General features: G+C 37.4%; 1 protein-coding gene across 8 annotated transcripts in view; it reads left to right on the top strand.

Moving 5' to 3' along the window:
- The window catches only part of LOC131149486 (phospholipid-transporting ATPase 2), a 155,269-nt gene that overhangs the window by 120,283 nt on the left and 21,051 nt on the right, over positions 1-13,935 (top strand). For all 8 annotated transcript variants that reach the window (XM_058099948.1, XM_058099949.1, XM_058099951.1 and 5 more), the window contains 2 exons: positions 10,547-10,678; positions 13,076-13,229. In XM_058099948.1, coding sequence (XP_057955931.1) covers positions 10,547-10,678; positions 13,076-13,229 — 286 coding nt within the window. The remainder of the gene's footprint in view (positions 1-10,546; positions 10,679-13,075; positions 13,230-13,935) is intronic.

Below are 13,935 nucleotides of genomic sequence, written 5' to 3' on the forward strand. Positions count from 1 at the left end.
GAAACGGGGTAAGGAAAGGAGGGAAATGTGTCAAATTATGATGATAGTTAGTTGGAATCTTGAAGAGGAACCCGATTAAGGAAATTTTGGTTAAGTACCTTGGATGTAGTCCTTATTTAGGCAACTAAGCTAGAACTGTTAGACTGGAGGGCTGTTAGCAATATTTGGGGATTGGGAATTTTTTCCCTCGCATGGTGCCTTTGGTGGCATCCTCGTTATGTATGACTTCTAGAATATCTAGGAGAATTTTTTTTCCCTTTCTATGCTTTTCAGAGTGAGAGAGAGGGGGCAATGGTGGGTTTCCTCAGTTTATGGACCTTTTTAACTAACTTTCAAAAGCTCCTTCTAAAAAGAACTAAACTTAGTTTTTGGTTTCTGCTCCCCTAGATGGATCATTGGAGGCGATTTTAGTGTGGTGATATTTCCTAGAGAGAAGAGAGGGGGAGGGGATAGAGTCTTACTAGTATGCAGAACTTTGACTCTTCGATTGGGGATTGTGGTTTGAGAGATATCCCTTTGGAAGCACCTCTTTTACTTGGTCTGTAAGGGGGGCAAGAGCGGTGGTTGGGAGGTTGGATAGGTTTTTGTTTTGTAGGAGTGGGTGGACAAGTTTCTGAATCTTACCCGTAGTACTTTCCCTAGAGCACATTCGATCACTTCCCTATTTTGTTAGAATCTAATAAGGTGGCGTTCGGGTCTACTCCTTTTAGGTTTGAAAATAAATATGTGGTTGGATCATGCAACTTTCAAATCTTTGGTTAGGGAGTCGTGGAGAGAGGAAATGGATAAGGGGTGGGAAAGTTGTAGATTTATGAGAAAATTGAAAGATTTGAAGGAGAAACTGAAAGTATGGAATAAGGAGGAGTTTGAGGATGTTAGAATTAGAAAGTCGAGAATTATGGGTGAGTTGGAATCCTTGGATGGGAAGTAGGAGGTTAGTCATTCAGTTAGTGAGGAAAGTAGGAGCGTTTCCTTGAAATATGAATTGGAAGATGTTAATTTGCAGAAATTGAGGAGTTTGAGAAAAAAAGACAAAACTTGAATGGGTAAAGGATGGTGATTGTAACTCCTCTTTTTTTCCATAGGCTAGCCAATGGTAAGAGGAATAAGAATTTGATTAAGGATTTAGACATGGGGGATGGGAGATTTTCTAATGACCTTCATTTGATCTTTTCCACGATTACTATTTTCTTTCAGAATTTGTATTTATAGGACGGGAATTGCAGACCAATTTTTGAGGGGCTGGACTGAAATCCTATTACTGACTATTAAAAGAGTTGGCTAGCGAGACCTTTTAAGGAGAAGGAAGTGAGAGGGGTGGTCTTTGTGATGGAAAGGGATAAGGCCCCAGGTCAGGATGGTTTCATCACTTTTTTCCAAGATTTTTGGGAGGTTGTTAAGTGTGATTTGTCGAAAATTTTTAGTAAATTTTTTGGAATGAGACTTTAACCAAATGTATTAACTTCTCCTTTATACCTTGGTGTCTAAAAAATATAGATCTATTAAGGTTAAGGACTGTAGACGTATTAGTCTTGTTTCTAGTATGTACAAGATTATTAGTAAGGTTTCATATAATAGTGCGAGTGCGGTGTTGTGCTTGCTAATAGGGTAAATTGGAGCTTTTCTGATGAAGTCTTTGCAAAGGAAGGGTTTTGGTTAGCATTGACGTCGTTGGATTAGGGGATGTTTTCCTAACATGTGGTTTTCAGTGATTGTTAATGGTGAGGACCTAAATCTTTGTTTAGTGCTTCTAGGGGCATTAGACAAGGTGGTCTTCTATCCCCTTTTCTATTTGTTCTTGTAGCGGATGTGTTGGGAAGGATGGTGGGTAGGGTTGTGGAGAGGGGGCTGGTTTGAGGCATTAAAGTAAGGACAAAGGATGTGGTGGTTTCCTATCTCTAGTTTGTTGATGATACTTTTTTCTTCCTTGACAATCACAATCCTTCTTTTAGAAGTATTTTGGGTGTTCTCCAAATATTTGAGAGGGTGTCTGGCCTTAAAATTAATATGGGGAGGAGTGGATTAGAAGCTTTGAATATACTTTATGAGTGAGTTAGGGAGTGGGCCATTGAAGTGGGGTGTGGAATTCTGGATTGGCCTTTGGCTTATCTAGCGGTTCTTTTTTTGGTGTTTGGGTGGGGGGGGAAGGGGGGGGGGGGGGATCCTATAGCAGCGGAGTTTTGGAATCCGTGGTGGAGAGGGTGATGAAGAGATTAGATGGGTGGAAGGGGGTGTTCTTCTCTTTAGGGGGAAGAATTACTTTGATTCAGGCTTGTCTTTTAAGATTCAGGCTTGCCTTTTAAGCATTCCCTTTTATTTTCTATCTATTTTTAATATTTTGGTAGGGGATTGCAAGTAAAGTGGAGAAAACAATGAGAGACTTTCTGTGGTCTGGTGTCGGGGGTCATAGGGATCACTTAGTTAGATGGGATGAGGTTTGTATGCCAGAAAAAAAGAGGTTGGGTTGGGCCTAGGTAAGTTGGTTTCTAAAAACATTGTCCTTTTAGCTAAATGGTTATGACCCTTCCCTCTAGAATAATCTTCCCTTTGGCATCAATTAATAAGAAGCAAGTTCGGGTTGGATGAGAATGGGCGGGATACCAATAGTGGAGGTCAATTTCTTGGATTTATCCTTCCTTTATCCCTCACACTATTCTTGTGGTGGCGAGGGGGTCACGTATACGCTTCTGGAAAGACCCTTGGCTGGGTAATGCAGTCTTATCCACTTCTTTCCCTCGTCCCTTTTGTTTGTGTGTTGAGCAAAATTGAGTCGTATCCTTTTTGTTGGGGATTTGAGTAGTCCTCAGGTTTTCTCGAAACTTCATTTTTAGGAGACCTTAAAAACCCTCTTAAGAAAGGGGAGATGGAGGAGTTGTCTTCTTTGCTATCTCTATTGAATAGAAGTAATCGTTCATTGGGGCTCGCACTTAGTCCTTGGATAAGTTAGGAGTGTATTTTTGCAAATATTTTTTTAAATTATTGATCCATTCTAATTTGTCATTTCAGCTTTTTCCTATAATTTGGAAGGCCAAGGATCCCTAAAAAATTAAGGCTTTCACTTTGTTGGTTGTGCTTAATAAAATAAATACTAATTATTTGTTGCAAATCAGAAGACCTTTGAAGGATTTGTCTCTTGATGTTTGTGTGCTCTGTTTCAAGGACTTTGAGGCAGCTTCTCATCTTTTACATTGCGACTTTGCTTGGAGGATTTGGAATAAGTTGTTTGATATAATGGGGAAGAGTTGGGTATGCCCTATATTGGTGGAAGATTTATTAGCCATTTCTTTCATAGGTTTTGGCAGAAGGAAGGATCACCTGTATGGAGGTGTGGTGTATTTGCAATTTTATGGGGGATATGGATGGAATGGAATGCACGAATTTTCTCTAGAAAAAAAAAAAAAATTCTAGAATTGATCTGGGATAAGATCTAGTTCTTAGCATCACTGTCGTGTGTTGGTTTTGGTTTTTTTGGAGGAAATAGTTTCCAAGAGATTCAAAGAGATTGGAGGAATGTGCAGATTTGTTGAGTTTTTTTTTTTTTCGTTTTTTTTTTTCATGTATGTTTTGTTGTTTCTTTTGGTTTGTTCCAGGTTTCTTTGGGAGATTTCTCAGTCTCCTTCTTGTAAATTCTTTTCCATTAATGTACTTTTCTTTTTCTATAAAAAATAAAATAAAATAAATTAAGAAGAGTTGGGCCAAGGAATTGTTGGGTTTAGTTAGTAGTTTATTATGTGCTTTTAGTATTTTAGTTAGTATAGGATTATGTGTAGTGTAAGGATTTGTTTTTGTGGGTGTGGGCGGTGTTGCATGATTGTGTTTGGAAAGTGGTGTTTGCACAAATGGGCCTAGATTTAGTGAGGTATTGTCCGCTTTGGCCCACTGGCCTCTCAAGTTTGTCCTATAAAAAGGCGTCTCACGTAGCTGCAGCCCAAACCATTCTTATAAGCCGAAGATTTCCCTAGTACACATCCAATGTGGGATTGTGACATTCTCACTTGTCCAATCTTTGACGGCCTCATCCCACTGCCTTATGTATGGTCCTACATGATAGTACCCCTAGGGTGGCTTTGGTACTAGAGGAAGGAGAGGAAAGAGGGGATAGAGGAGACACAAGCAGGAAATCTACGTTCACTTCAACTCAAATTCAATAATAACTGCCTACAACATGGCTTTCACACACTATTTATGAGAAAGCATATATGAATTACAAACAAACCCCTACATTACTCAAATATTGCAAACAACCCTCAAATACACATAATCCTATACTTATTAATGCTAAACACACATAATAAACTACTAACTAAACCCAACAATTCCTTGACTTAACATTTCTTAATAAGGATCTTTCATGGTCTTACTTCTTATCCTACATCACATAGCCTTAGTCCTAGGCTTGAGGATATGCTTGATATGCTAGCTCGCTCTATTTGGTACTCCAAGATTGAATATTTGACTTTCATAGTGGGTATCACCAAATTAGAACTAGACAAGATGAGTAGAAAAGAACCTTTAAGGGGTGTCTGATTGGACACCTTTAGCTGGTAGCATGGTCTTAAGTTTCCACAAAATTGTCGAAATTTCCGTTGAAATTTTCGATTTTCGTCAAAATTTCCGATTTCCGTCACCCTCGAAATTGAAATGGCAGTCAATTTTTGTCTTGCATAATTTCCATCGAAATCTCAACGAATCATCCGAAATTTATCGAAACCTCGGAATTTTAGCGAAATTTGTCGAAATTTTAACTATGCAATGAAATTTTGTCGAAATTCAAACGAGAGATTCAAGAGTGAAGTGAAGTTTCTCTTTTAATTTATTTTATTGAAACAAAAGGTTATCACAAGTGCTTTTGAAATTATATGAAAAAAAAAACTTACAGTAATATTTTATTTAACCATTCATGTCTAAATTATCAATATTTGTATAATAAATAATTTTTAAATGATTTATGAGTTTCATTTGCATTAACTGAATATGTTTAATGTACATTATCTTACAGGCATGTTTGATACACATACTATTTTACGACTTTTCCACTTCATACAAAACATAGATGTATTTAATTTGTAGTATATTAGTCTTAAAACTTATATTATTATGTTTGTTAAGCATTCTAAAGTTTCACAAATAATTTCATGCTTTACTCCTAGTTTCCGTTATTTTTTCAAATCGAAATCGAAATTGACATCGAAATCGAAATTTCCGTCAAAATTTTCATTCTTTTGGAGCTTTGAAATTTGAGTTGAAATTGAAATTTAAGACCTTGGCTGCTAGAGATTTTAAAGCGGTCAAGAAGAAGATGAGTAAAGCACCTGTATTTAGGCATCCAAACTTTAGAAGTCTTTAAGTTGTGTTATGATGCCTTTGAGGTAGGTATAGGTGGAGTTTTGAGTCAAGAGGGATGCCCTATAGTAGTCTTCAGTGGAAAACTATAAGATGCTAAGCAGAGATAGAGCACATATAATAAAGAGCTTTATGCTATGGTGAGATCCCTTCAACATTGGAGATTGCATTTGTTGCCTTGGTGTTTGTACTCTTCTTTGACCATCTTGGTTTGCAATATTTGAGTTCATAGGAAAAGTTGGGTGCTGGGCATGCTAGTTGGATAGAGGGACAACGCTATTGATAACATAAGCCACTTGAGGCCAGAAAATGTTGGTCAAATAAAACAATTGAGCGATTCCTTACACCTTCATGCATTTTTGCATATGTGGAAGTGCCACCGCATCTCTGAAGGGAACATAGATTGAAGGCCTCGACTTTTGTTTGTAAAGGCTTTGGAATGTCAAAAATGCAGTAGCAAAGTATGTTGCTATGGGGAAGATGAGTTATTTGTTTTTGGTGAAATGCTTCCTCATCATTGCAAGTACATAGGAATGATTATAAATAAGTTTCACAACTTGATTAGCCTTTAGGATTTTGGTTGCATGGATCTTCAATGTTGCAATACCACCAACATGAGATCCAAACAATGTGCAGCACATGGACTCCAATACAACTTCTCCTTCTTTGCCATAAGCTTCTTTCTACCATTTACCATGTTCTTCGCATCATTTGTTATGACCTGCACACAACATTCTCCTCACCAACTTCCTCAACCACCTCATTCAGATACTTAAACATCAAATCACCATTTTTCATAGAATCAAAAGCATCAATGGATTTTTAAAAACCATGTACCAGCAGCACTATTCACAAGGAAATTAAACAAGACCCTTGAACACCCATGAGTCCATCCATTAGCCATGATAGAACATCCATATTCCTTCCAAGATTTTTTGTGCTCTTTCAACATGCCATCTGTCTTTGACTTCATCTTTAAGGATCCATGTCCTTGTCTCTTGCATAGACGGAGGCATGAAACCTGGTCCATAATTAGCAATGCCATCCACCATAAGACACCAACATATGTCATCCATCAAACTAAATGGAAGAGCATTGTTGAACACACACCGTCCAACTTTCCTACAGACCTCATTTTTATCTTTTTTCTTCCATTTTGAGTTTAGAGTGGTTTGTTTGTTCAGCAAAGGTGTGAACTTGTCCACTGGACCTCTAGCCTAGAATGAAGGCCATGCCCATCCTTTTTGTTGCTCAAGATCTCCAATTGATGGAGAAGAAACACTCTCAACCCGTCCTCCTGAGCCCATCCCAATCTATTCAAGAAGATCATTTCTTTTGCACTTATCTTCATGGAATTTTTCAAGAGCAATCTTGCATTCATCTTTCACGTTTTGAGGAGCTTTTGGGTAAGGTTTCATTCCCTTCCTTGTTCCAGCCAAATGATGTTCAAATCTTGTCACAGTCCCACTGCAAGTTTGATCACAAAATTTGCATCCGAAAAATTTTTCTCCATCAACTTCTTTTTTGTATTTCCAAACAAAATCTTTTTTCTGCGCCTTCAATTCTCCTTCAGACATGATTTTGTTTTATTAAATAGGAACAATCAGCAGATGCAGCAGGAAATTAAATTTTTTTTCAGAATTGAGAGCTCACTGCAAGAAATGGGGGAAAAGTGCAGCAGAGAAACAGCAGCTCTTCAATCTTTCATTGTGGAAAAATTTGGGAAAAAAAAGTGAAAAAACTAAAACAAACAGCAAGGAAAACTGGGAGGTAACTAAAAAATCAGCAAGACTTCATTAATTCATTCATTGATTTCACTCTTTCAAAATTTCCAATGTTTCCTTACTTATATTTGAAAATTGAAAAGTGAAAACAATTCAAAAGCAGCTACAAGTGCAACTCACCTTGACTTCCAGAGTTTCAACTGAGACTTGAGACAGACTGGCAGGGAGTCTTAAGAAGAACAAAACTAGGGAGAGACTCGCCACTCTTTTGCCCTGTACCTGTAGCTGCTTTTCCCGCACTCTCTTTTATCTTGTAAAGGTCCCCCTTATGTAATAGGGGTTAAGGCCGGGGGGGGGGGGGGGGGGGGTTGCATGCCATGGTCAAATCCGTGGGGCCTATAGAGGGAGGGAGGGAGGGCAAGGCTTCGTTAGTTTATTCGAAAACTGGGGGGTAACTAGAAAATCATTCAGCAATGCTTCATTAGTTCATTCATTGATTTCACTCTTTCAAAATTTCCAATGTTTCGTCACTCATATTTGAAAATTGAAATGTGAACAATCAAAAGCAGCTACAAGTGCAACTTGCCTTGACCTCCTTAGTTTCAATTGAGACTTGAGATAGACTGGCAGAGAGTTTTAAGAAGAACAAAACTAGGGAGAGACTCTTTAAGTGCGCCACTCTTTTGCCATGTACCTGTAGCTGCTTTTCCCGCACTCTCTTTTATCCTGTGAAGGCCCCCCTTATGTAATAGGGGTTAAGGGGTGTGCAGACCATGGTCAAATCCGCGTGAAAAACCGCAGGGCCAAGAGAGAGAGAGAGAGAGGCCCCCCTTATGTAATAGGGGTTAAGGGGGGTGCACACCATGGTGAAATCTGCGTGAAATACTGTGGGGCCGAGAGAGAGAGAGAGAGGAAAACTGGGGGGTAACTAAAAAATCATCAAGGCTTCATTAGTTCATTCATTGATTTCTCTTTCAAAATTTCCAATGTTTTATCACTCATATTTGAAAATTGAAAAGTGAAAACAATTCAAAAGCAGCTACAAGTGCAACTCACCTTGACTTCCAAAGTTTCAATTGAGACTCTAGATAAAGACGAACAAAACTAGAGAGAGAGGGAGAGAGAGAGAGAGAGATGAAGAAGTAAGGAGCTCTGCACATGTGGGAATGGAGGAGAGGGCCTTTAGTCGTCAAGGGGTAGGGGGTGATGCCTCTACGTTGAGCCCTAATTTCTCTTTTTCTTTCTTATTTTTTTTGTTTCGAATGTTTTTTATATCACACCAGTTTTATCTACTCCTAGGGCAAACTCATTTCCTTTAGAGGCGTAAAAAACGCACCTTTTGTTCTTTGATATATGCATCATCTTCTAAGGTGAACGCATTTTAGGACTTGCGCCTTTTAAATTGCGCCTTAGGCCGTTTTATGCCCAAAATGCATTAAGGTGCGCCTTGAGGTGTGACTTAGGAATTCCTTTTAAAAGACTGATAGTATATGTCAAATACATAATCATAATACCTTTACTAACTCTTACTTATTGACATAACACTAACACACTAATAATGCTAAATGACTAAAATAATCAACAAGGGCCATCATAGAGATTTTGTATCTTTCATCATCCATGAGGGATACCAAGTACTAGCTTATGCATTCCCCATACTTCTTTAGATATCTTAGTTTGGGAATTGCATGCCAGAGGATTAGTTTGTCTTTTGGGAGGGGATAAAAACCATTGCCTTAGTTGCGGGTAGGTTGTGTTGGCCTTCCATGAAGAGGGATGTTGCTTGGATAGTGTCTCAGTGTCATGCATATTACTTAGCCAAATCAGTAGACACAACACGGGTCTTTATACCCTCTTCCATTGCCACACATACCTTGGGAAGACCTAAGTTTGCATTTTGCTCTTAGACTCCCTAAAACAGGTGGAGACATGATTCTATAATTATTGTGGTTTATAGGTTTTCCAAGATGGCATATTCTATCTGTATAATAAGACTTTTGATGCATCTCATGTGGCTAAATTGTTCCTTAACGAGGTGGTCAAATTGCATGGTTGCCAAGTTCCATAGCGCGATAAGGATATCACGTTTTCTAGTTACTTTTGGATGACACTTTGGAAAATGTGTGGAATTCACTTGATGTTTTCTTCTTCTTGCCACCCGTAAATTGATGGTCAGACTGAGGTTGTGAATCTCAGTATTGGTGGCCTACTTTGGTGTGTAGTGGGAGAAAAACTGGGCAGTTGGGACTTGGTGCTACAGTGCTTCTTACTGTTGAGTTTGCTTATAATAATTCTGCGAATAGGTCCATCACCAAGAGTCCTTTTTTCATGTGTATTTGGTTGCAAACCCCGTGTTCCCATTCAGAGTTTGCTGAGTCTATTGTGTCACATTCATGAGTTGGATGCTAATTTTAGGTGAAAATTTCCACGAGTATTATGGATTATGAACTTTCTGCAAATGTGCATTGTAGAGCTAGACTTTAATGTAGGTGATGGTGTCATGGGTTGTATTGGACCTGTACGCTACCCTAGAAATTCATTTAAGAAGCTCTGTGCTTGTGGCATTGGCCCCTTCTTCATCCCAAAGAAACTTGGACCTAATGTGCATCTACTTGATTTTATCTATTTATATGACCTTTATTCTAGTTTTTAATGTGGAGGCTTTGACACCTTACCGAGGCACCTTTAAGTCTCTTGTGTTGCCATCTAGTACTCATGTAGGGGCTGTAAGTCTATAACTCCTCAGGCTCTTCCTATTTCTCAGCTGCAGTAGATAGTGGAGTCTATTTTGGATGATGAGTTTGTGACGTCTCCTCAAGGTGGCTTTCGACAGTACTTGGTTCAGTAGAGAGTCGTTCCGATTCAGATATTACATTGCGTATTGAGGATGCTGTCCATGAGGGTGCTTCTAAGTTAGTCATATTTATAGTCTCTCTCCAGAGCAGGGTTCTTTTTAGCCGGGGGAGTATGGTGGAGGACCACCTGCATCTTTTAAGCTGCACGTTTGGCACACTTTGTATTGAACTTATCGTTGTGTTGTGTTATTTCCTGTTTTATTGGGATTTTTATCTGTGTTTAGTTAGTGGTGGATATAGATACTGGGTTTGCAAGTTATTTGAACAGTTATTGTTCCTCTCCTTCTTCTTCCTTCCTCCTTTTTTCTTCCCGTCACTTTCTGTTCATTTCTTTTATGCTCTCCTCTGTGCTCCGTGCTGACAGGGGCCTATTTTCCACCTCTTCTTCTCTGTTCTTTTCCTTCTCTTCTTCTCCTCTTCTTTCTAATTCTCAACCTGAATTCTCTCTCAATTCTCTCTCTGTTTCTGAATCTCCGTTATTGTCCTACATCACATGGCTAGTGTGATGATTCTGATAATTGTTTGTAGTGGTTAATCCAATCGCTGAGAATACTTCATCTACTTCATCTTAGAACAACAATGCAAGCTGAGATCTGATTGGTTTTTTTTTTTCTTTTCAAACAGGATGTGGCATTTGTTGTTGATGGCTGGGCTCTTGAAATTGCACTCAAGCATTATCGAAAAGCATTTACAGAATTAGCAATACTGTCCAGGACAGCTATATGCTGTCGTGTGACGCCATCACAAAAAGCTCAGGTGCCTTCAATCATTTTGCTTTATTTTGTATTTTGTTTCTTTTGTCTGTTTTGGTCTGTTAAGTTCATTTTGAATTCCTCTGCTACTTTTGGGATTACCAAATTTTTTTTTCTTGTGAATATTATTCCTTTTTTCCTTCATTAGTAAACTAGTTTAATAATGTGAAAACAGGATTTACAAACTTCCTCCTCACTCCCCCCCCCCCCCTCCCCAAAAAAAGTTAGGAAAAATAGGAATGAAAACGAGGTGGCAGACTATGTGAAGCTAGAGATCAGGCATCTAGTTCTGCATAAGCTTTCAAATTGGGAACAAAACCTGTTAAACAAAAAATTTAAGCATGAGATGATGGATTCTAGAGGAAGAGAGCCTACAGATCATACTTAATGTAGTGTTCAGAAGCTGTTGCTGAATGCTAGCTAGTGTTTATTTATGAATTATGAGCAGTATATCTGTAGGTCCATAACCCTGAAGAATTAGTGAAATCCAAGTTGGATGCTAAACTAGTACACTACTTCATATTCATTTTCTTTATTTAGATGCTCTAGTGCAGATATGATGATTTTTGTTTAACCACTCGGGCTTTTGATTTTGGACTTCAGAGTGAACAGAAATCTTGAAAAGGTATATTTTTAATTTGAAAACTGTGGATCCAGCTTGTAAACATTTGATACAAACTGGCAATGGGCTGATTCCTGCTCAATCCTTGCTGTATTCTGGCAAGCAGTATCAAATGCAAAGTAGGATGTGATCTGTATGCTGCAGTAGGAATTGGAGCTATTTAATAAGATTTATATATTAATAGTTGTAGAAATTGACAATAAAATTGAATATAATTGTTAACTAAGCATGAATATGGCCTGAAGTTTTTATATTTTAAGATGTAAAGTTTGGACAAAATTTGAGAAGTTGAATGCTTTGCCTTTGTTGCTATTTTCCTTTACATATTGACATTACCTCTATCTTTGATGCAGATATTGATGCTTGTAAGGACTACAAATTGATAATTTGTTAGATTACCACTTTAACTAAAAGCTTAAGTTGTTGGGTTGTGGGCCAACAATGTATATTAAACTTTAACATAATTGATATTGATGTTTTGAAAGGAAGGTCTAAAGTGAAGCATTTTAACCCTTATGAAGCGAGGCGTAAGCCTCAAGGCATTGAGGCATATTCCTTTTGTGAATTTTTTTTTTTTTTTGGACTTATGTTAATAAATTACATATATTTTCAAAAAAAAAAAAAAAAAAAAGTTACAAATAATTATTTAAAAAAAAAATGCAGGAGCTTTGTGCCCTAAGGCTGGCCTTTTTTTTTTTTTTTTTTAATGCAAAATAATTTTTTTTTTTTCAAAAAAATCAATTATAATTTGTAAATTGCTTGTTGGCCATTCTAAGAAATTAAGAATACTAAGTTGAGTTCATTCAGAATGTTTGGGAGCTTAGAGTTTTAAATATGGATTTGGATTTGTGTAGGTTTGATTAAAAAACAGTGTAGAGTTCTGTTCAAATTCAAATCCAAGTCCCAAAATCCTAGGCCCCAAAACAGCCTTTAGTAATTCATGCTGAGAGATATTTATAACATTGCAATATTCAAATTATTTTCATGATCTAAGATTTACCCATTCCACAAGGCTCCCACGCCATCGGGGTCTAAGAAGGGCATGACGTATGCACTCTGATGTCAATGATTGGAGAGACTGTTTTGTAATTGAGAACTTTGACCATCTAACTTAAATGTAGCATCCTTATCATTGAGCTAAGGATCCCCTTCTTAATTATTTTGGAAGGTTGAGTTTTAAGAGTTTTAAGAGTTTTAGATACTAAATCAGGTTAGAGTTTCCTGTCATGGAAACATGGGGTTAAAATTTCCATGGCAAATCGAACTTGAGATTCAAATATCCATAGTGTGTAAGCCTCAAGCCCTCGATAAAAAAAAGCAAAGGGTGTGCCTTTTGTTTAAATGAGCAAGACTTAGAGTATAATGCATTGGTATTTTTGCAATTTGGTATTTAGGTTGTGCCTCAAGGTGTTTTGAGCATGTGAGCCTCAAGGTGAGCCTATATTGGACCTTTTAAAACATTGATTGATATTATTGCTACTGCTGATTTTTCTCACTGCTATGATTGAGTGATCTTTATTCTGTTGTAACATCTTCTAAATCTAAACATTGTTCTGTATCTGGTTGTGAAGTAATTGTGATTCTTTTGAGTCACTGGTTGATTTTTTACCCCACACCAGTTGTTAGTCCTAGTATTTCACCATGTAGTCATGGCAATGATTTTCAATATATTCTTCTGAAATGTGATGTTCACTTATGAAGAAAATGATAACTATCTAATGTGATCCTTTTTTTTTTATATTAGTAACCACTATATGTGTATTTCTATAATTTTCACAGCTTGTGGAGCTCTTAAAATCATGTGATTATAGAACATTAGCCATTGGAGATGGTGGGAACGACGTGAGAATGATACAACAAGCTGACATTGGGGTAGGTATTAGTGGGAGAGAAGGATTACAGGCAGCAAGGGCAGCTGATTATAGTATTGGGAGTAAGTTGTATTTTGAATGCACATTCATATGCTTGTTTAAGTTACATTGATGCATACATATGTACTTGTTGCTTATCAGAAAGTCTAAGATAGCTAAATATATTGCATATGATTTTCTGTTGTAGTGGTCATGAGTAACAATAATGTAGCTAAATTTGCCTTTTTATGTATGGAAAATCTTATTTCATGCAATAGGCTTTAAGGTATCATTTTTCTATTAGAAAACAAATTATTTGGTTGCACAGTTTTTGTTGCTATTTTAATTAAAGTGGCCACAACAAATATGCTGGCATGTCTAATGGTACGTGGATCCTAAAGTTTGCAAAAGTTTGATTTTTGTGTGATTTCGAAACATTATTTTTGAATCTGTTCATTGTTGGTGACATGGCTTGATTTTACAGTTTTACTTGTATGACTTTTTCACAGGTTGATGGGAACTTTGGGTGCTATTAAAATTTCGTTTGATAATTGAGAATTTTATAATTTTGACAAGACTTTCATTTTCATTAAGGGGGCGGTGAGTTGGTTTATGGAAAATCCTAAACAACCACTTTGGGATGCTGTTTTTAGGATTTTGCAGTATCTCAAAGGCTCTCGCGGCAAAAGTCTTATATATATGTAATAGAAATTGTGAGATTGTGGAATATTCTAATGCAGATTGGGCTAGATCATTTGATGATCAAATGTCTGCTACTGGATATTGCAC

Source organism: Malania oleifera, chromosome 2, assembly GCF_029873635.1.
Source record: "Malania oleifera isolate guangnan ecotype guangnan chromosome 2, ASM2987363v1, whole genome shotgun sequence".
Taxonomy (NCBI): Eukaryota; Viridiplantae; Streptophyta; class Magnoliopsida; order Santalales; family Ximeniaceae; genus Malania; species Malania oleifera.